This window comes from Loxodonta africana, chromosome 10 (assembly GCF_030014295.1).
Source record: "Loxodonta africana isolate mLoxAfr1 chromosome 10, mLoxAfr1.hap2, whole genome shotgun sequence".
Taxonomy (NCBI): domain Eukaryota; kingdom Metazoa; phylum Chordata; class Mammalia; order Proboscidea; family Elephantidae; genus Loxodonta; species Loxodonta africana.
The window spans coordinates 118625532-118645269 of NC_087351.1; the positions used below are offsets into that span (position 1 = coordinate 118625532).

Sequence of the window (19738 nt, forward strand, 5' to 3'; positions counted from 1 at the left end):
CCAGGCAAGGGAGCCTCAGGAGCAGGGTAGGGGGGCTCCAGAGCAGGGTGGGCTCTGAGACCCTGGCTGGCAGCCCTGCTTGGACAGGACCGAGCAGGGGCCGCCTCTGCAGTCTACCACCAGGAACCGGGCTCCAGAGGAAAGGAGCCACCGATGAAACGCTAGACAGCTGGGGGTTGCGGCAGCAAGTTGGGGACCAGCCACGCTGGCCCAGCCCCTCAGCTCACCAAGCTTCCAGAAGGACTGAACTTGGGGCAATTGTCCCTTTGTTTCCAGATGCTAAGAGTTTTCTGTGGATGCCTACCAGGGATGGGACTCCAGCATTAGCCTCGACGGAGGACGCAGCCCCAGAGGCTGGCCTACAGGGGCTAGGGGTGGGGCCACCCAGGCCTCAGATGGGGGAGGAAGACCCAGGCCCACCCATCTGACTCCCGAACACAGGGGGCAGCAGCCCCCCACCCCACCCTGCCCACTCTGATCCCCCAGGCCCGAGCTCTGCCCCACATGGAGCCCTCAGGATGGCCTGAGTGCGTGATCCCCGGCCCAGCCCCTCGCTCCCTGCCCAGAAGGGGGCCCAGGAACTCAGGGGACACTTACTGTCAGGAAAGGGTGCCTGGAATTCTGGAGGACACGGTTCTCAGTGAGTGTGTGTGCCACCTCATCCTGCAAGACGGGCCAGACGGTGAGAGTGGCCTGGCCCCACAGCCCTCCCCCCGCCCCTGCCCCCCAGTCTCCCCTCCCCGGCAATCCCCTTGCCCCCCAGACTTCCTGCATGTCCCAGCCCCTCCACTGCCCTACAGACCCCCACAGCACCCGCCTCCCACCTTGGCCACGATGACTTCCTTCTTCAGGATCTTCATGGCGTAGTAGCGGCCCGTGGCCTTCTCCTTCACCAGGATCACCTTCCCAAAGGTGCCTTTGCCCAGGAGCTTCAGGTACTCAAACTCATTCATGGTCTACAGGACAGTGGGCAGGTGCCCAGGGTCAGGAGGTAGGCCCAGCACCCACCCACCTGCCTGCCCCAGGCGTGTATACAACGGCCGACAGGCCCCACTCAGAGCCACAGCCTCTGGCTCACAGCCAAGTATGGGTGACACAGGGCATCCCCAGGGCCCCACGCAGGTTCTGATGCGGGTGAGATCAGGCCTCCAGGGTTTGTGGGAGAACTCGGGCCTCGGGCTTTGGGACAATGGTGGGACGGACACCCCCTGCCTTCCAGAGCACAGGCATCCCCACTTCACTTCTGAAATGGGCTCTAGGTCATGGATGACCAGACCGTGCGTCCATGGGAAAGGGGACTTCAGGGAAACCAAAGCCCCACACAGCAGTCCTGAGGGGATCCTGGGGCTAGCCGCAGGGATCCCTGATCCATAGTCTGGCCTGGGCAGAGGTCAGGGTGGGGGCTCACCACACGGTGCTTGGGCTTGGCCAGGGACACCTCCATCTCCTCAGCCCCAGAGTTGTCGCTGGGTGAGCCTGACCGGAAATCCATCATCTCCTCCTCCTGCTTCTTGAGCCCATCCGCCACCGTCTGGATAGCTGTGGTCCACTCCTCCCTGCAGGTGCCTCCAGGTGAGCCCCCCAGGATGGTGCGTCCAGCAGAGGGAGCTCCCCTGGACCCTCACCCACCCTCCTGCTTGGCTGGCTGGCCCTAGGCATGGGGCAACCACAGCCCCCTCCTCACAGTTTCCCCTCCTCACAGCCTCCCCATCACAGCCTCCTCTTCCTCACAACCTCCCCTTCCTTCTCACAGCCTCCTTCTCTTCCTCACAGCCTCCCCTTTCTCATAGCCTCCCCTCTTCAGTTTCCCCTCTTCACAGCCTCCTCCTTTTCCTCACAGCCTCCTCCTCTTTCTCACAGCCTCCTCCTCCTCCTCCTCACAGCCTCCCCTCTTCACAGCCTCTTCCTCTTCCCCGCAGCCTCCTCCTCTTCCCCGCAGCCTCCTCCTCTTCCTCACAGCCTCCTCCTCCTTCTCACAGCCTCCCCTCTTCACCACCTCTTTACCACCTCTTCCTCCTCACAGCCTCCCCCTCTTCCTCACAGCCTCCTCCTCCTTGCAGCCTCTTCCTCCTCACAGCCTCCCCCTCTTCCTCACAGCCTCCTCCTCCTCCTCATAGCCTCCCCTCTTCACCACCTCTTCCTCCTCACGGCCTCCCCCTCTTCCTCCTCCTCACAGCCTCCTTCTCTTCCTCACAGCCTCCTCATCCTCCTCACAGCCTCCTCCCCTCCTCCCCCTCCTCACAGACTTCTCTCTTCACAGCTGGCCCCCATGGCACCCCTACCGCTCCTCGGGTGTCTCTACGTGGAAGGTGCGCTCGATGACCGTGGTCCACTGAAGGCAGCGAATGATGAAGGTGTTGGGCCTGGGCCGTTCCGTCTTCATCAGCTGGCATTCTGAGGGGGGGGTGTCACACACCTGAGTACCTGTCCCTGTGTCATGCTGCGAGACTGCTCACCCCACACATGGCCGGGGCTTGGGACCCACCTCCCCCTTCTCGAGGCTGCCTAAATGCCCAGGACCCTGGCCACACCCCTTCCCACCTGGGCTCCACTTAACCCATCTTGAGAAGCCCCATTCCATCCCCTCTCACAACCTCAGTTTCCCTCCTTGTAAAATGGGGCCTGGACCCCCATTCCAGTTCAGACACTGCTCTGAAGCCAAGAGGCCCCATGGGCGTGTCTGGGGTTGGCTTGGGTCAACCCCACACCCACGCCCCTTTCCTGCCTGCAGGCTCTCTCTGAGCTAGCTCCCACCACGTCAGAGGCTGAAGGTGGGCAAATAGAATCCCATGGAAGGGCTGGTGGGGGCTTCCAGGGCAGCGGTTCATCCCAGCCTTTCTTCCCAAGCCGCACAGCCCCTCAGGGGCTAGGCACTAACTACTGTTCCTCTTGGGTGCATGGCAGTCCCAGGTGAAGGGCAGTGGAGAGGGCCCTGGCCGGCAGCTTGAGAGCATGGTGACCCTCCCCCTGGAGGCTCCTGGGGTGGTGCCGGCCAGGGACTCAGGGCGCATACAGGTGTGGGGATACACATTTGCAGGAAGGATCACGGGTGGGGCTGAGTGTGGTTTGCATGGCGGTGGGGTTCTGGGGGAGGGGCGGGGCACCTGGGGGGCTCAGGGTCTGTCCCACATTCCAGCATACTGCCCTGGCAACACCAAGGGGCCAGCCAGCCCCTGCCAGGGCTGAGGGGCCTGTGTCAACACCAGGGAGGGGGCTCCCAGCAGACCAGTTCTCTGAGGTTCCCACACAAGCCTCACAGTCCACATGCTCGGATGGGGCCACACGAGGCCCACGACTGAAGTGCCCACAGTGCCCAGCTCCCCCCCCTTGCCCCAGGAGTATGTGCCCAGGGGCCCTGTTCTCCAGCCACCTCCCACCCCTGGAAAAGCCCCTCCACAGGGCCTCACACAGCCGCCTTGCCTTGACAAGCTCTGCCTCCTGCCAGCCTCCCCCCAGCAGGGCCGGGCTCACTGGGCGGGGCAAGGGGGAAAGGGGGAAGCACAGTGTGTTTCTGGTTGAAGGTGCCAGAACCCACGCACGGCACCACGGCTGGAAGTCCTTCCCCTAGCTGGGGTCCAGCCATCTGCTGAGCCTCTTCCAGAGACCTTGGCCTGAGGCCAGAGCTGGGATGCCTACGAGGGAGGGACTGGAGGACTCAGGCCCCAGGCCACATGGCAGCAGGGAGGGCAAGGGGGCTGAAGGACTGGGCCGAGGAGTGAGGGGGAGCCCAGGACCTCCCTGTGGGGAGCACAGCACTTACATCCCAGATGGCAGCGGGATGGGCCAAGGTCCTCCCACCGACAAGCCCACCCAAGCTGTCCAGGATGGGGGGGTCTCAGCCAACACGCCTCTACTGGCCACTTAGTCCCACCTTGGTGCTCGGCCTACATGAAGCCTGCCACCAGGCGATGATGCTGGCGACTGGGGATCAGGAGGCTGCCCCACCCCCCAGACCAGGTCACCAAGCTACCCCCCACCCCCCAGGCCATGTCACCAAGCCCGCCTCCCCACACCCTATGCTGCATCCGCAAGCCCACCCCTCATGCCCCCAGCTGTGAGGGCAGACTCACACACATCATCTCTCCCACCCCCCACCCTCCCACCCCGGCCTCAAGGGCAGACTCACACACACCACCCCTCCCAGGTACAAAAGGGGCTACACAGAGACAGTGCCCGTGTGGTCATCCCGAGGGACCACACTCCTGCCCCACCCACAGCTCTGGGTGGCCTCTCATGGGCTGTGAGGGAGGCGCCCAGGCTCCTTCTAGGGGCGGCACCCCCTCCTTCCTACACGCCTTCTTTCTCGCCTGCTCCCCCTGGGGGTCTCCTGATGAGGGGCTGCCAGCTCCATCTGCATCCCTGGAGAAAGGTCCCCTGGTTCAGCCCATCAGCTCCAGGGCCAGGCTCCGCCACCACCAGCCAGACCCCCAGTCTCTTGTCAAAGAGCCCAGGAACCAACTGGCACTGGGGCAGCCAGCCTGGGCCTGGCACGGAGACCCTGCCCATGGCAGAGTGGCCTGAATGGCCACTGCCCACCAGGATATGGAGGCTTAGGGGCCTCAGTGTGGGGACTGACTGGTGCAGAGGACCCAGCCATCCCAATCCCACCTAGCGCCCACCCAGGCCCACCACCCCGTCCTGACCCAGGGCACCGAGGGCCACTCACGTGCCACAGAGAAGTTGTTGAGGGGGGACTCGCGCTGGTCCACGTCCTGAGGCCGCTCTTTGTAGCCAATGAAGGTGCCGTCATTCTTGAGCAAGAAGTAGCGTGGCCGCCAGGTCTTGATGTACTCACCTGTGGGACGTGGCATTCGGCAGCCAGTCACACCAGCTCAGGCCGTGGGCAGATGCACCCCAGTACCCAAGTACAACCCCAACGGTGGCAGGGCTGGGTTGTGCTCTCCAAGGCCAGTAAGACACTGCATGGGGCCAGCAGGACAGTGAGCTTCACCTACTTCTGCTGACAAGCCCTCCCCCTCCCCATGTCTGAAAGGGTCAGGTAGGCACCTGGGCACAAGTGACCTGCAGAACCATCAGAGTCCCCATGGAATGGGTAAAGACTGGGGGAGGCGAGAAGAAGGAGCTGGGTCAATCTGGACGGCTTCCTGGAAGAGGCAGCACTGGGTGGCTGGTGCCCAGCAACACTGCCAGCAGCTTAGCACGGGCTGGCTACCACCCAGCCCTGGGGGACCAAGAACACTCCCACAACCCCCACAGCCAGCTCCTGGCTGGGACGAAAAGGGGGGTAGCCAGGCACCCACTGTCAGTAGGTCTGTACCACACTGCAGTGAGAGTTGGGGTTCGTCCAGCAGACACAGGACACGTCCGCAGCTTGACTGTGCCGGGTGCTTAGGGCAGCAGCCCCTCTCAGGTGGCAGTACCTCCTGTCCAGAGTCCCCGAGCCCTGGTTCTGGCCATGCCTGGGAAGCCAGGCCTCGGGGGGCAGGAACCCCGCCAGATACCCGGAAGCACTGAGGCACCAAGGGCAAATAGTCACCCGCTAGGGCCGGCCTGGGGGCCACACAGCACCCCACCCAGGGCCCCCAGGTACAAAGGATAGTTTTCCCCGAAGTTGTGCAACATCAGCCGTAAACAGGCGCTCACACCCAGGGATTGGAGCAGATGTCCTCTGCGATATTCCAGCGACTGTCATTTTTCATACTGACACCCAGAAAAAAATGTTTCATTTACATTTTGCCAAGCAAGGAGTTTGAACAATGGAACTTCTAATTAGGGGGCAGCTTCATCAGAGAGGCCACTGGGTGGAGAGTGGGGGAGCCAGTATGTGGGGATGGGGCCGGGAGTGAGCAGCAGCAGCCCCGGCACCCCCCAGCCCTCCTTAATGCAGACAGAAGTCACAGTGGGGGGCAGTGAAGGGGGGCAGCAGGCGCCTCCACCTGCTTAGAGCGTGCTGGGTTCACAGGGTCCTGGCATGGCCTGGCCACTCACTTCCTAGGGACCCCTGACCCTAGGGCAAGGCATCCCCACAACCCATTCCCCCAAAACAAAGGGCCACGAGGGCCAGGACAGCAGACCCTGTGCCCTTTCCATCCTCAGGACCTCCGTAGCCATACCCTACCTGGGCTGGGAGTGATACAGGTCTGATCCCTCCCTCCCCGTCACAGCTCCACCACCTCACCAACCTCAGGGACCAAGATGAGGGGGCAGGGGCCCAAGGATACAGGCAGGTAGCCTATCACCAAGCCCAACAAATGACTAAAGCCTCTTGGTCTGGGGACATTCATCCCCCACCGGCCCCCACTGCCCAGACCTCTATCAGAGCACTTGAGGGCATAGCCCCACAAGCCTTGCTCCACATGCCCCACGGCAGTTGGGGGTGCTGGTAGAGCCATCCTGCCCCTGCTTCAGGGAGCCCACCCTGCCCTAGGAGGTCGGCCCTGGGCGGGGGGTTGGCGGGGAGTGGCACAGACCACCCTCAGTGCTATCCCCAGCCCAGGCATGGGCCACTGGCCAGGCCAAGACCCCACCAGGTCCACAGGTGCAGGGCGTGGCCAGGCAACATTAGGGACCTAGGCCGGAAATGGAGGGTGCCCACCTTCGGCAATGTTGACCTAAACCCAGGGTGGACCTGCAGGGGAGAGATGAGGCAGCAGGGGGCTTCCATCCCCTTCTCACTTGTCACCAATCACACGCTGTACCAACGTCGAGAAAAACCTACCATGCAGGGGCTCCAGCCGGCCCTGCTGGATCCTCAGAGCCCCTCTGGCCAGCTAGTGGGTATGGGCCCCACCTTCAGACACTGGCTCCTGGCTTGGGCCTCCCACTTGATCCCACACCCCCCACCCCACAGCCGCGGTTCTGGGTGGGAGTGAGCAGAGCACTCCTGGGGGTGCGTGCCCACCCGCTGCCGCCCAGCGCCCCACACTCCCACCCGCCTGGCACCAGTCTGGAGCTGTCGGCCCTGATGGAGTGCCCCCCCTGCCGCCAGCTGCTGCTCCCCAGGACGCTAACTGCACTCGAGAGCGATGAGCCGCCACGCCGCCCACGAGATCCATCTTGATTTGCCAACTGCTGGGGCCCCATGGAGCCCGACGGGCCACCTCACGCACCAGGCACGCAGCCCCACCCGGTATGCCATACGTGGCTGGGGAGCGGACCACCATGGCCTCAGTGTCTCTACCCAAAGTGGGCCTATAATCCCCAGATGGGGTGCTGGGGACAAGCACCCAGGCAGGCCCTGACCCCCTCACGTGCCCAGTGCCCACCCCCACCAGCCGTGGTCCTACAAGCTCAGGGTGCCGGGGCCCTGCTCAGCCCCCAGGGGCGGGGAAGGCTCTGGAGCTAGGAGCAGGGTGGGTTGGGGGTGTCCCAAGGACAGGGTCTCCTCTTCCAACTGCCCCGGGGCTCTGCACACCCAAAACATAGAAAGGAGGGCAGGCCAGGTCCACACCGACCCCACTGCATCCCACCAGACGAGCTGAGGGCAGGGCGCTCGGGAGTCAGGCACAAGGGGGAACGTGGCTGAGGCAACAGGATGGCAACCCCCCAGCCCTGCCCCCCAGCTGGGGACCAGGCACGCACAGCTGCCAATTCTGGGCCACGGGCAGTGGGAGCAAGTCCACAGCCGGCCCCAGGCCCCCCTGACCCGCCTCCCTCTGAAAACCCCACACTCAGCCCAAACCAGAGGGACCATCCTGTGTCCCCAGAGGTGCTGGGCTCTCATCCTGGACCCCCACCCCATTCTAGTCCCCTGACCCTCCGCACAAGGACAGGAACAGAGTCTGGCTACAGGGAAGGGGGTGTGGGGGCGGCAGCAGTGCCTTCCCCACTGTACAGCAGCCATCACCAGACACAGGGGTGCCCCTGCCCCAGCAACCCCTGCCCGGCCTGGGCTCGGGCACAACCCTGGCAGGGGGCAAAGGAGCAACCAGCGTCTGTACTCAGTATGCCACTCCCCTAGGCCAGAGGCCCACAGAGCCAGGCACCCACCCTACCCAGTGCACCTGCTCTGGCCAGGGACCAGAAGCCTACATGTGGTCATTTAACCTGGGTTCTGTGAACACGCGCTAGCTACCTCTGGCCCAGCAGGTCCCCCGCCTGCTGCCAGGGGGCAGTGCAGTGGCCAACAGGTGGCAGGGCTCTGCAGCGGTGCTGGGGCTTGGTGCCTACCCCCCCCCGCCCCAGGGGGCAGTTCCTAACCTCCTGCCCCACAGCTGGCCCATAGCTGGGGCAGCAGGGGCGGGTGGGCAGAATAGCAAAGGAGTGGGAGGCTAGGGGGCCCAATGTGCACCTCCAAGACGGTGGACAGGACCTGTGCCCAACTGAAGCCCCAGGCACGAGGGGCAGTGGCCTGCCTGGGTGAGGGTGGGATGAGCAAGGTTACTCGGGACCCCTCCACCATCTCCTCCTGCCCTACCACCCCCAGGGCCCCTCTGTGGAACCTCCCACCAGCTCAGCCCAGGAAGGGGACCTCCTCCAGGCTGCCTCCTAGGTAGATGCTGGGATTCCAGAGGATGCGTGCAGCCAGCCTACCCCGGGCGTCACCAAAGACGTGGGGCCCAGCATGTCCCATGGCAGGCTGGTGGGCATGCCATGCGGGGGCTCCATGCCCTGTCCAGCCCCCACTGCCCAGACCTCTCGTCCCAAGCTCCGTGAACGTTCTCTAAAAGTCCTGGTTTTCGAGGAAAGGGCTGGATAAACACTTTGCCGCAGTGGTGGCAGCAGCGGCTGGCAGGGTGCCAGGCAGCGCCGAGCTGTTTCTCCACAGCAAAGTGAGCCCCAGCAGGCCCGGGGCGCAGGCGCCAGCTGACAGCGGCCACCGCACAGTCCCCCGCCGCCCGCACATCCATCGCGCCGACAGCTGCCAGGCCGCATTTACCTTCCCCGGCACATTGGGCAAACAGCCCTGCTGACTGCCACCCTCATCACTGCCAGGATGCGCTGGCCGTGGTCACCTCCAGGACAGCCGAGACCCATCTTCCTGTACCACATTCCCCGAGGAAGCCCTCGAATCCTGTGAACAAGGGCTGAGACGGGGGTGGGTGATGGGCAAGGAGCAGGCCGCCCTGCCCAAGGCTGCTCCCTCAGCTCCCAGGTCTCTGTTGGGCAGATGACCCAATCTGCTCCTTGGCGGGGTGGGTCTCTCTGGGGCTGCACCGTCACTTGGGTCTTCACCGGGCAGAGTCATGAGTAGTTGACTGGGCCCCCAGCATAGGAGGTTTGTAGACCCTAGCCCCCCCTCCCAGAAGGCCTCCCTGGCAGGCATGGAGGGCAGGGACCAGTATGCCCTCTAGCTCTCTGGGGAAACTGAGGCTCAGGTAAGGGGACACTCAAAGTTACACAGGCAGATGGTGACCAGAGAGCCAGGACCACTGCCTAGACAGGCTTTGTACTGTCTCTGCTTCGGTCACCAAGTGCCCACTGCCCTGAGGCCACAAACTCTGCATGCATACCTATGACCTGTTCCTCCCTCTCCATTTACCGGGGCCACATCAGGTCCTCAGCTGCCTGCTGCTGTCCCCCCCAGCTCACTCCAATGCCGCTGTTATGGATTGAATTGTGTCCCCCAAAAATGTGCGTCAACTTGGCTAGGCTATGATTGCCAGTAGCGCGTGGACGCCCACCCTTTTGTGATCTGAAGTGGTTTTCCTAAGCGTTGTAAGTCCTAACCGCCACGATGTTAATGAGGTAGGACACAGTTTACAGGATTAGACTATATCTTAAATTAATCTCTTAAAATAGGAAAAAAAGAAACAAGTAGACAGACGTGGGGACCTCATACTACCATGAAGAGCCCAGAGAAGGGGGCGTCCTTTGGACACGGAGTCCCTTGCACTGAGAAACTCCTAGACCCAGGGGAAGACTGATGACATGGGTCTTCCCCCAGAGCCAAGAGACAGCTTTCCCCTGGAGCTGGAGCCTTGAATTCAGACTTCTAGCCTCCTAAACCTTGAGAGGATTAATTTCCGTTAAGGCCATCCGATTGCAGTATTTCTGCTATAGAAGCAGCACTAGATAACTAACGGAAACCGTTGGTGGTGCCGTGGTTAAGAGCTACCACTGCTAACCAAAAGGTCGGCAGTTTGAATCCACCGGGCACTCCTTGGAAATCCTATGGGGCGATTCTACTCTGCCCTATAGGATCATTACGAATCGGAATCGACTCGACGGCAACGGGTAGGTAACTAAGACAGCCCACACCATCTCCCCAACCCCCCAACACCACCAACTCTAACCACCCTTTACCCCCACTTGGCCATACACCTGACCCATCATTGCTCTGTTCCATGTCCCCCTTGGATCTCTCCAGAAATGACCGGGGACCTTCAACCATGTCACCGCCCCCCCTCCCCACTGACTCAGCGACCCCCTTCAGATAAGGCCACAACCTCCGCTACCCTCACTGCTTGTGTACAGCTGGCTCTGCCTCTGCTAAGCTCTTGACCACCTGCTCTCACTGCAGCAGGATCCTGGGGCCTGTGTAGACGCTGTCCCCACAGTCACTTCCTCAAGGAGGACAGCCTCCTCACACCTGCCTCATCTGTTCTCCCCACCTGGCATGTGTCTGGGCCATTCACTTAGCTGGCCTATTAGAGCAGGGTGACAGCAGGTGGGTGGGCTCTGTGGAGCTGGGTCTGGGAACCAGAGACCAGGTGGTGGCAGCTACAGCTGCACCCTACCATGAGGAGGGGTTGCTCGGGGGCCTGTGTTTGCCCGCAGGCCCCTGTTGGGTGCTGGGCATGGGAAGAGGCCCCAGCTTGTCGGTCACCAGCTCCCCCAACCCATGACGGGCCCACTAGGAGGAAAGAGCTCCACTACCATCCTCCCAGGCTCTCCGGTGGGAGTTTCCAGAACATTTCTAGGGGTATACGTCTTGACCTAAACCCTCAGCCAACACCACAGGGAGACCCAACCAAGCCAAGAGGAGGAGGGAGCTTCCAGGCCAACGAAGGGACCCTGGGAATGGCCTTGGCTGGGAGGTGGTCCAGGGAGCTCCTGAGGGGAAGCAGGGCCTGCAGCACTAGCAGGTCACGTGAGGGTCCCAGAGAGTGTGGAAAGGAGAGGAGAAAGCCACAGTGCCTTTCTGGGGTCTCCGCCACGATCGGGGCCCTGCAGCACCAGGACAGGAAGGCAGAGCATGCCCAGGAGGCGACAGGAGACCCACCCCTCTGCCCTCCTGCAAACCCTAGGGGGCTTAAGCAAGACCCTGTGGCAGGTATGCGGACTCCCAGCTCGCTCCACCCCGAGCCCAGCCTTCCTGGTGCAATGAAGGGCTCTGAGGGCTGCCTGCAGCCCCAGGAGAAGCCCCCCGCGCTGGGACGGGCGGGAGCAGGGAGAGACTCTATCCCATGCCCAACGCCTGCCCATGGGAAGCAGCCAGCCCCAGAAAGTGGCTATCAACCTCACAGCCCACCCCACTGCTGATTAATTTTTGCCACAACTTGCAGGGAACCCCACAGGAGGAGGGGGCTGGTGAGGGCTGCAGTTGCCTGACTGGGGACGTGGTCCCTCTGTGAGTCCATTCCCTTCTGTCACTCGCGTCCACATCCAGACTCACCCTGGCCATGCCCTCACCTCCCCATGCCCCCCACAGGTCCCCAAACTCAGCTGTCCATGGAGCTCACACCCAGGTCCTGCTACACCCCCAGCCCAGGGTGGGAGACCAACCTGTCCCCAACAAGCTCAGGGCTCCTCTGACCATGTCAGGCCCAAGGAGGCGCTGCCTCCTCCAAGAAGCCACACAGCATGGGTCTCTCGCCCCCAGCCCCACCCCACAGAAGGGTCCTCACATGCTCAGAAACCCCCAGCCCTGACCTGGATGGCTGGCAGAGGTCTCTGGGCTGAGGGGCGGGGGGTAGACTCCTAGGGCTGCTAAGGGCCTGCAGAACCTGGACCCAGGGCCCCCAAGGTCCTGCCCCAGAGGCCCCAGGGGTGGCAGCAGACTCACCAATGAACACTGACCACCCCTATTCCAGCATTTCTGGAATACGGGTCTGGGATCGCTCAATCTCCATTTGTGAGCCCAGTGTAGGCACTACTGCAAGAGGGAAGGGGACAGGTGGGTGCCTGAGGCTCGGGGATGGCAGAACCGGCCCATAGCTAGAGGGTCCGGTCTCTCTTCAAGGGACGAAAACGCCCCAGGAGAGACTGCCGAGGTGGCCGCACCAGCCTGTGAACACACTAAAACCGCAGAATCACACACTGAACGGTGAGTCATTTGTTACTTGATTTCTATCTCAACGAAGCTGCCACCAAAGAGCTGCTGGAAGGGGTGCCCACAGCTGGAGAGCAAAGCCAAAGGGGGCACAAGAGCCCAGCTGAACATCACCATCCAAAGCTGGAGCCACGGTGCCTCCCCTGCCCCCACCACCTGGGGCCCATGCCAGTGCCAGGCAAGCCCTCAGGGGCCACCAGGGATGGCACGGAGCAGGCATGCCTAGGGGCAGGAGTGGGCACAGAACATCAGATGCCCGGCTCAGTGAGGGGAGGCCACGGGGAGGCTTGGCCCTCAGCCTGGTCAGGGCATGCCAGGCAGAGGGATGCCAGCCACAGCCAAGCCAGGGTCTGCCCCACCCCCTGCAGCCCTTCTAGGAACTGGTCTGATGCAACCAGTGGGCCCTTCTCAGAGCTGGGGGGGTCTGGTGCCTGACACCCCACCGTCTCTCCCCAGGACTCAGTTTCCTATCTGCACAGTGAGTGCTGGGCCACCCCATGGCAAGTCGGGTGTCCTGAGGCCATCCAGCTCTACCCTCCTCCTGACCCCCCATCAGAGCCCAGCCCTCCACAGGGCACCTCGCCCCAGGGAAGCCCAGCCAGGAAGGAGGGGGGCCGAAGGGCTGGGCCCCCCCAGAGTAGGGGAGCGCGGGACAGCGAGTGTGACCCCCAGCCCCCAGGTCAGGGCGCCGGAGGTTCCTCTTTTGTTGTTTGTTTTTGAAGGGAGAGTTCAGACCATCACCAAACAGGAAATGACGGGCCCAGCCCACGCCCCGCTGCCCCCTTCCCACCCCCTCACCTCCCAGGCAGGCGGCCCCTACATACCTTATTCCCCCCAGAAGGACTCCCACTGGTCCCCGCAGCCTCCCAGCACCTCTTCCCCCTCGAGCTTGCCCGCGGGTGCAACTCTGCACAGACTCCCCAGGAGCCCCTATGGACAGAAGAGCCCGAAGCCACAGTCTCAAGAGCCCCTGGACCTAGGGGCCTCCCTCATCTGCCAGCCAGAGAAACTAAGGCCCAAGAGGGGAGGTCCTGCTGCCCCCTCCTCCACACAGTCCTGCAGGCCCCCAGCATTTGCTCTCTCATTAAGCTGGACAAGGCTCCTTTGCCCTGCCTGTGTGTTATCAGCCAGACCACCGCCTCCTCCAGGTCAGGGGGACTATGAGGGGCAGCTGCACCTTCCATCCCACACGGGGACCCCAGGTCCCGCCAGACAGCAGAGGCTGGTGGAGAGCCAAGCAGCATGGGGATGGTGCCCCACCATGTACAGGCACAGCACGCATGCCACCTCCCTGTCTGAACGGGCAGAGACAGAAGGCAGTGAGAATCCAGGACGTTGGGAGCCCTCTGGATGGAGGGAGAGGGTAGGGGGGAATCATTGCCCAGGAGCCTACTCTGCATGGAGTGGGGGGTGTGTGAGGGGCTCCCAGAGCCTAGAACTAGGGGAGGGGGTCTCGCTGTGCCAGACACTGGACCATGAGGGGACTGAGGACAGGACCTTGCAGTTAAGTCAGATGGAGGCACAGACCAACAGCCCACGCACACAGGTGGGGAAGACCACGCACTAATCACGTCCTTCAACTCAAGCCTGGCCTGTGCCCTGCAGTCCACCGCCCCTGCCCCTCACCACATCATCTTGATGCCAGCCCAGCCCCTCCCCCAGCCACATCTTAACCTACAGCAGCAAGAAAGAGTGGTGATACGGGACCCTCAGGGCTCTCCAGGGGTGGGGCTGGGCCTGCACAAAGTCCCTGCTTCCCTACCCCGACTGCCGGGACAGGCGAGGGGGCTGGAGCCTCGGGCCACTGGGGCCTGGGACTGGCAAACACACTCTGCCCAGGCCCGTGGGTCCCCTCTGCACCCAGAAGCCTCCCCCCAGGAGACCTCACTCTCCCTCCAGCCCCAGCCATCCACCCATCCATCCGTCATCCAAAGTCTGAGGACCACCTCTTGCCAGCCCCAGGCCTCGCCCCACGGGCTCCCTGCACACTCCCTCTGCTTTCCCCAAAGGGTCCGCTGGGGTGGAGCTTGGCCAGGCTTCAGGAGGGCCTTAGGGGAGGCTTTTTGGAGGAGGTGGTACTGAAGCAGAACCTTCCGCACGGGACAGGGGAAGGCATAGCGAGGCTGCCCCACTCAGCCCAGCCCTACATACCAGGGCTGCCAGGCACAAAAGCCGGGAGCAACAACAAGGAAGGGCTGTAAACACCGTTGACATGTCCTGACTCCCAGGTGTGGCTCAGACCCATCTCAGGTATGCACAGGTGCACTCAGGTGCACAGTGACCTGCTGCCTGGACCCCTCCACGCACCCGATGCCAGGCCTCTCAACAAAGCCACAACAGAACCCAGATGCTCCCTCCACCCACCCCCAGAAGAAAACAAGGGTCCTTCCCGGGCCCCCATCTCAGGAAATGTCCCCACCATGTACCTCTACCCCAAATCAGGGGGCGCCCTTCATCCCCGCCCCCCCAGCGTCTAATCCAAGCCTGCCCATCCCCCACCCCTCCCAGCATTGCTGTTGCCCTTTCACCTGGCAGCCCACAGTGGCCACCGCAGCCATCATGGGCCCTCCCCGGCCAGCTGCTGCCCCAGCCCCAAACAGGCAGTGCTTGCTGCCTGCCCACTATGCCCCCAGCCAGGACAGCTCTGTGTTCTGATTCATTTGGGGGCCTATACTTGTCACCCCACCAGGCACCCCAGAGTTAGCACTCAGAAGAGCATTTGTGGGCCAGAAGAACAAACAGATGGACAGACAGACATGCGAGAACAGTGAAGAACCACGGTGGCAGGCATGTGAGGGGAGAGCAGACCACCGGACGAACGGGCTGGCACCAGAGGGTCCCAGGTTCACCAGTGACAGGCACCGGGCATGAGGGGCACCTCGAGGATAAGGGGCCTTCGTCCAGCAGGCAGGGGCAGCACAGCAGGACACAAGGCGTGTCCCTGCTGAAGTGGTCAGTGCCATGGCCCACTCTGGCACCACACCCCACCTGGGCCTTGTTCAGTGCTGCCCTCTTCCCAAGGACCAGCGCGGCAGAGGGGCCGGCTCAGCACTCACCCCCTGACCTGAGGCTGCTGAGCCCAGTGCATGCTGACTCAGGGCCCCCACAAACCATATCTTCACTCCACAAGGCTGTTCTCCCAGAGAATCTGAGGCCCAAGGAGTTCAACCAGCCTGCCCCTGGAGAGGAACCCAGAGATGGAGCTGCAAAACTAGGGCTCAAACTCAAATCTCTGGACATTGCACACAGGGCAAGCCCCAGTGGAAAGTCACCCAGCTCCAAAGCGGACACTCCTGCTGAACCGGCTGGATGTCCTCGTGCTGCAGCCTGAGCCCTGGATAGCCCGGAGGCCCAGCTTCTCCTGGGTCAGCCCTAGATCTAACAGTCAATCAACAAACATTTGCCAAGGTTCAAGAGGTGCAGGCCCCAGGCAGCAGACTATTCCAGAGAAGAACAACAGGGGCAGGGGTGGGCAGGGACTCCTCCACACCAAAGGCGGCTGGGAGGTGAAGCAGAGGGGCTCCATGCACAGGAGGGAGGGCTCCTGGGCAGCAAGGAGGTACTGAGCACTGGGGAAGGGGTCGAGAAGGCAGGCAGGTGCAGGAGGTCTTGGGGGAAGCCAGGCACAGAGGCGTCCCCAGACCACAGCCCTGCAGCCTCCTCACCTCTGTCTCAAAGCCTGATAAGCCGTCCTCCCTGTGGTGGCCAAAGCGAGCTCTAAACATGACTGACCACATCCTTAATCCCCTGCTCAAGCCATCTGCAGCCCCCCTCAAGTCTCATCTTGGCCACTTCTTTGCCTGCTACCTCAGCTCCTACAGCTTCTCAGGTTGGCTTTACTGGGGAGCTGCTGTGCGTCCTGCCAAACCCCGAGTCTCATGACACCCACTTCTCCATCTGTGTCTAAGGCTCCCAGACTTATGGGACCCTTGGGGGAGTCTCCTTAAGAGTGTGAGAGACTTGGTGACATCCTGGTGTTTGGTCACACCAGGAGGGAGCAGGTCTGGAGGAAAAGGAAGTCAGGAATGGGGCGTGGCAGTCCCTGCACAGTGGAGATGGGGGGTGAGCGACTCACCCAGGGCACCTGGATACTAGGCCCCAACCCTGAGGGTCAGATGAGCCAGTCCATCCTGCCAGCACCCCTACCTGAGAGCAGCAGAAGGGGGCGGGTGGGCTGGTAAGCAAGGCTGGGAGGAGAGGGTCCAGGGGTCATCTCCCACTCTCCAGCTCCCTGCTAAGCCCTAGCCTGTGCCTCAGGTCCACATGGGAGAGGAGAGGAGAGAAAAGGCGGGGGTGGGGGCATGGGCACCAGGCTCAGCCAGCAGACAGCTCCAGCATACACTCACCCCGTGCCAGCTCCTGGGTGCTGCAGAGCCCACCGCCCCCGACCCTAGTCCTGGGGCAAGTGCTGGGCCAAGACAAGCAGCCCTGCCCTGCTCTGCCCTCAGCAGCCCTCGGGCAGTGCCCAGGACGGCTGCCTTCCCGGCCTTGGAACACCCCAGTGTCCTCACTGCCTTCCAGGAATGCCAGGAGGCAAGCTGGCAGCAGCTCTCCCACCCCGTGCCCCAGCCAGGCCGCCACTCAGAGGCCGCCCTCTCCGGCTACACGCTAAGTGGGGCCTCACTGCCCCTCATCTCCGGCTGGGCCCTCCATGCCGACACGCTAAGCTGGGCCCAGGACAATCCCTGGGGAGGAGCCCCTCAATCCCCAGGCATCACGTGCCACCCAGGGTGCCTTCCAACCCCAGCCCCCAGGGCACGCATAGCCCCCAGCCCCACAGGGGGTGTACTGACCTCTCTTGTGCAGCCACCCCTCCTTCACAATGGCCACGTCGTTCATGGTGCTGGGCTCCGGTGGGGACCCCACGACACTCAGCTGCTCCTCCTAGGCAGGTCTCCAAGCCCTGGCGGTGCCCACAGCCACTGCAAGACAAGGGACCTGCGTGAGGCCGGCTCCTCTGTCCCCGTGATCTCAGCAGCTGGCTCATCTCTTGCCCGCCAGCCTGACCCACCCTTCTTGAAGATCAGACCCCACTGCCATCCCCCCACCACCGTCCCCTCTGTTGCCCCCACCTCCCCTGGCCCTTGTACAAATCACTCCCATCTCCCAAAGGCCCTCTGGCTTATCCAGCTTCCCTAACCTGCCAACCCAGCTGAGAGGTCGCCTCCTCCAGGCAGCCCTTCGGACTGCTTCAGCCCATGCCTCCCCAAGCCCCTGATCACGGGTACCCTGTCTGTTCTCCTGGCCCATGGGGTTTCTGCCCACAGGCTGGGGTCCCCGGGGCAGGGCACAGGGCCCCTCCTCCCTGTCCCTGAGACCTGGAAAGGAGAAAAGGTCAAACGTAACAAAGGCAGGGCCAGGAGTGCAGGCAGCTTGTGAAAATGAGAGCCCAGAGCTGCCCCAGGAGACATGGAAAACCTCCCCTGAAAACCCCAGGCCCCTCCTAAACCACAACGCTCCTGTCCGTCTGAATCTGGCTCATTCATCCTGTCGCCAGGTACCAGGCATCTCTGGTTTTGCCAGGCCCAGTGCTGGGGCTTGGGACAAAGAGAGGTTCAGACAGACCCTGTCGGCAAGGAGCACCCAGTTCAGGGTGGTTACAGACCCATAATTATAGCATTCAGGAGGCACCAGATAGGGGGGTGGGGGGACTGCACCAACAGCAGTGGCACTGGCGCCCACCCACAGCAGCCCACCAGCCAGACCTCACTGGAGCAGACACTTCAGCCATTGACCCTGCATGCTCTCCCCCCTCCCCCCTCACCCCTGTTGGACGAACTCCTAGGCATCCCTCAAAACCCAGCTCCCACGTCACCCACTCTGGGCATCCCAGGAAAGGGCACTTGACACGATCTTCCTGTGAGCAGTCCTCTGCTACCCTTCCAGATGGGCACTCCCAAAGTGGGCCTGGGAGACTCCTCAGGGACCACCAGGCTGGGCAGAGGACCTCTATGGAACTGATCCCCACTTGGGCACCAGCTCACCCCACGGCAGGGCCTGGTAGCTTTGCACTGATTGTCTTAAGCTAAATTGAAAACAGCAAAAAAAAACCTCATGCCATGTGATATCAGGGCAGAGAAGCCACCCCCACCCCCACCCCCACCCCCCCGCCCTCCATCCCTCTGAGCAGTAGCTGCTGGGACTCAGCAGGTCCACCTGCGGTGCTCAGAAGAGAGGCTGATAAAGATATGACCGGGAAAGAGGAGGGGCACAAACGGCTCTATGAAACCCAGGGCACGGACCGGAGGGGGCATGGCCTGGAGGCAGGGGCTGGACTCAAAGACCTCTCCGTGCCCGCCTTGCGCCTGAGCCCCGAAGGGAGCCGGCCCCAGGGCCTGTGCTGACAAAGTCAGACAGCTGCTGAGAGCTCGGGGCTCCAGTGTGTAAAAATACATCTGTGCACTCACAGGGTGGTGTGTCGACACTGAGAATGTGCGCCCCAAACCAGCCACCGGGCAGCTCTGAGCCAGGCCAGAGGGCGGAGGGATCCACCATACATGTGCTGCTGCGACTGTCTCAGGGAAGCCGTGTTATTGCTACTGCTGTTGTTATTGTTTAAGTCACACTTTAAAAAAAAAACAACCTGGGCTAGGAAGAGGCTCCCCCTGCCCCGCCAGAGAATGCTAGGTTTTGAACTGTGTGTTCAGCTGGGGGGCGGGGAACCAAGCCCCCACTGCAGCACCCGCCCTACACGTGGACCAGGGGCTCAGATCAGTCAACAGCGGCTACTTGGAGCAAGGCTGGGGCCCCCCGCGCGGAGTAAATGTGGGGGCCCTGAGGCCACGGAGCACAGCCCCCGCCCTGCCCAGGAGGGCAGCACTCAGAGCCAGGAGGAAGATGCCCAGCTCCCTCAGGGAGCCCCAATGTGAGGCGACAAGCCCCAGTTGCCCTCCAGGCCCGGCCCTGGGATGGGTGGGCAGTGCCCCCGCACCCACTCGGGACAGGAAGCCGGTCCGGGGCCTGGAGGGAAGGTCGGGCCCGGGAGAGGTTAGGAGCCTTTGTGGGCTGGCCTGGGCACCCGGCCACCACGGGCAACTTTGTCTCTGGGAAAACGAGATCTTCTTCCCGCGGCCCACCCACAGACGCGGACGCGGCGGCGGGCCGAACCTTCCCCCAGGCCGCCTGCGCCCCCGCTGCGCGTCGCGCCTGCTGGCCGCGCGCCCAGAGCCCCGCGCCCCGACCCCCGGCCGCGCAGGCGGGCCCCCTCTCCCGGCCCGGCCCGGCCCCAAGGTCATGCGGGGACCCGGCCCGCGCCCCGGGCCGGCGTGGGCGCCTCCCTCCCGGCCGCCCCGCGCCCTCCGCGCCAGGCCGCGCGCTCCCGGCCACTTCCTGCTCCGCGCCGTTCCGGCCCGCCCGCCCGCCCGCCGGCGCGAACAAAGCCCCGCGCGGGGCGCATCCGGGCCGCGGCGGGACTCACCGGGCCGCGCGTCGGGCGCCAGCGAGCGGGGCCTAGCCGGGCCGCGGCCTCCGGCGCCCGCCGCTCCGCATCCCCGCCCGCCGCGGCCCGGCGCGGGGCAGGTCCGGGCTGGGGCCGCGGCCGCGGGCGGGCGGCGCTGTGCTGGC

The 19738-nt window shown here is 63.3% G+C and overlaps 1 protein-coding gene across 5 annotated transcripts in view; it reads right to left on the bottom strand.

Moving 5' to 3' along the window:
* The window catches only part of AKT1 (AKT serine/threonine kinase 1), a 25139-nt gene extending 5436 nt beyond the window's left edge, over nucleotides 1–19703 (bottom strand). Inside the window, exons 1-8 of one of the 5 annotated variants that reach the window (XM_064293075.1) lie at nucleotides 17995–18202; nucleotides 17404–17493; nucleotides 16969–17097; nucleotides 4667–4795; nucleotides 2283–2394; nucleotides 1409–1556; nucleotides 825–956; nucleotides 598–663 (exon numbers count right to left, since the gene is read on the bottom strand). In XM_064293075.1, the coding sequence (XP_064149145.1) occupies nucleotides 598–663; nucleotides 825–956; nucleotides 1409–1556; nucleotides 2283–2394; nucleotides 4667–4795; nucleotides 16969–17014 (633 nt within the window). In that variant the 5' untranslated portion in view covers nucleotides 17015–17097; nucleotides 17404–17493; nucleotides 17995–18202. Of the gene's footprint in view, nucleotides 1–597; nucleotides 664–824; nucleotides 957–1408; nucleotides 1557–2282; nucleotides 2395–4666; nucleotides 4796–16968; nucleotides 17098–17315; nucleotides 17886–17994; nucleotides 18203–19592 lie in introns of those variants that run through there. The other 4 variants (XM_064293074.1, XM_064293076.1, XM_064293077.1 and 1 more) reach the window with 4 other exon arrangements.
* Nucleotides 19704–19738: the final 35 nt, after the last annotated feature.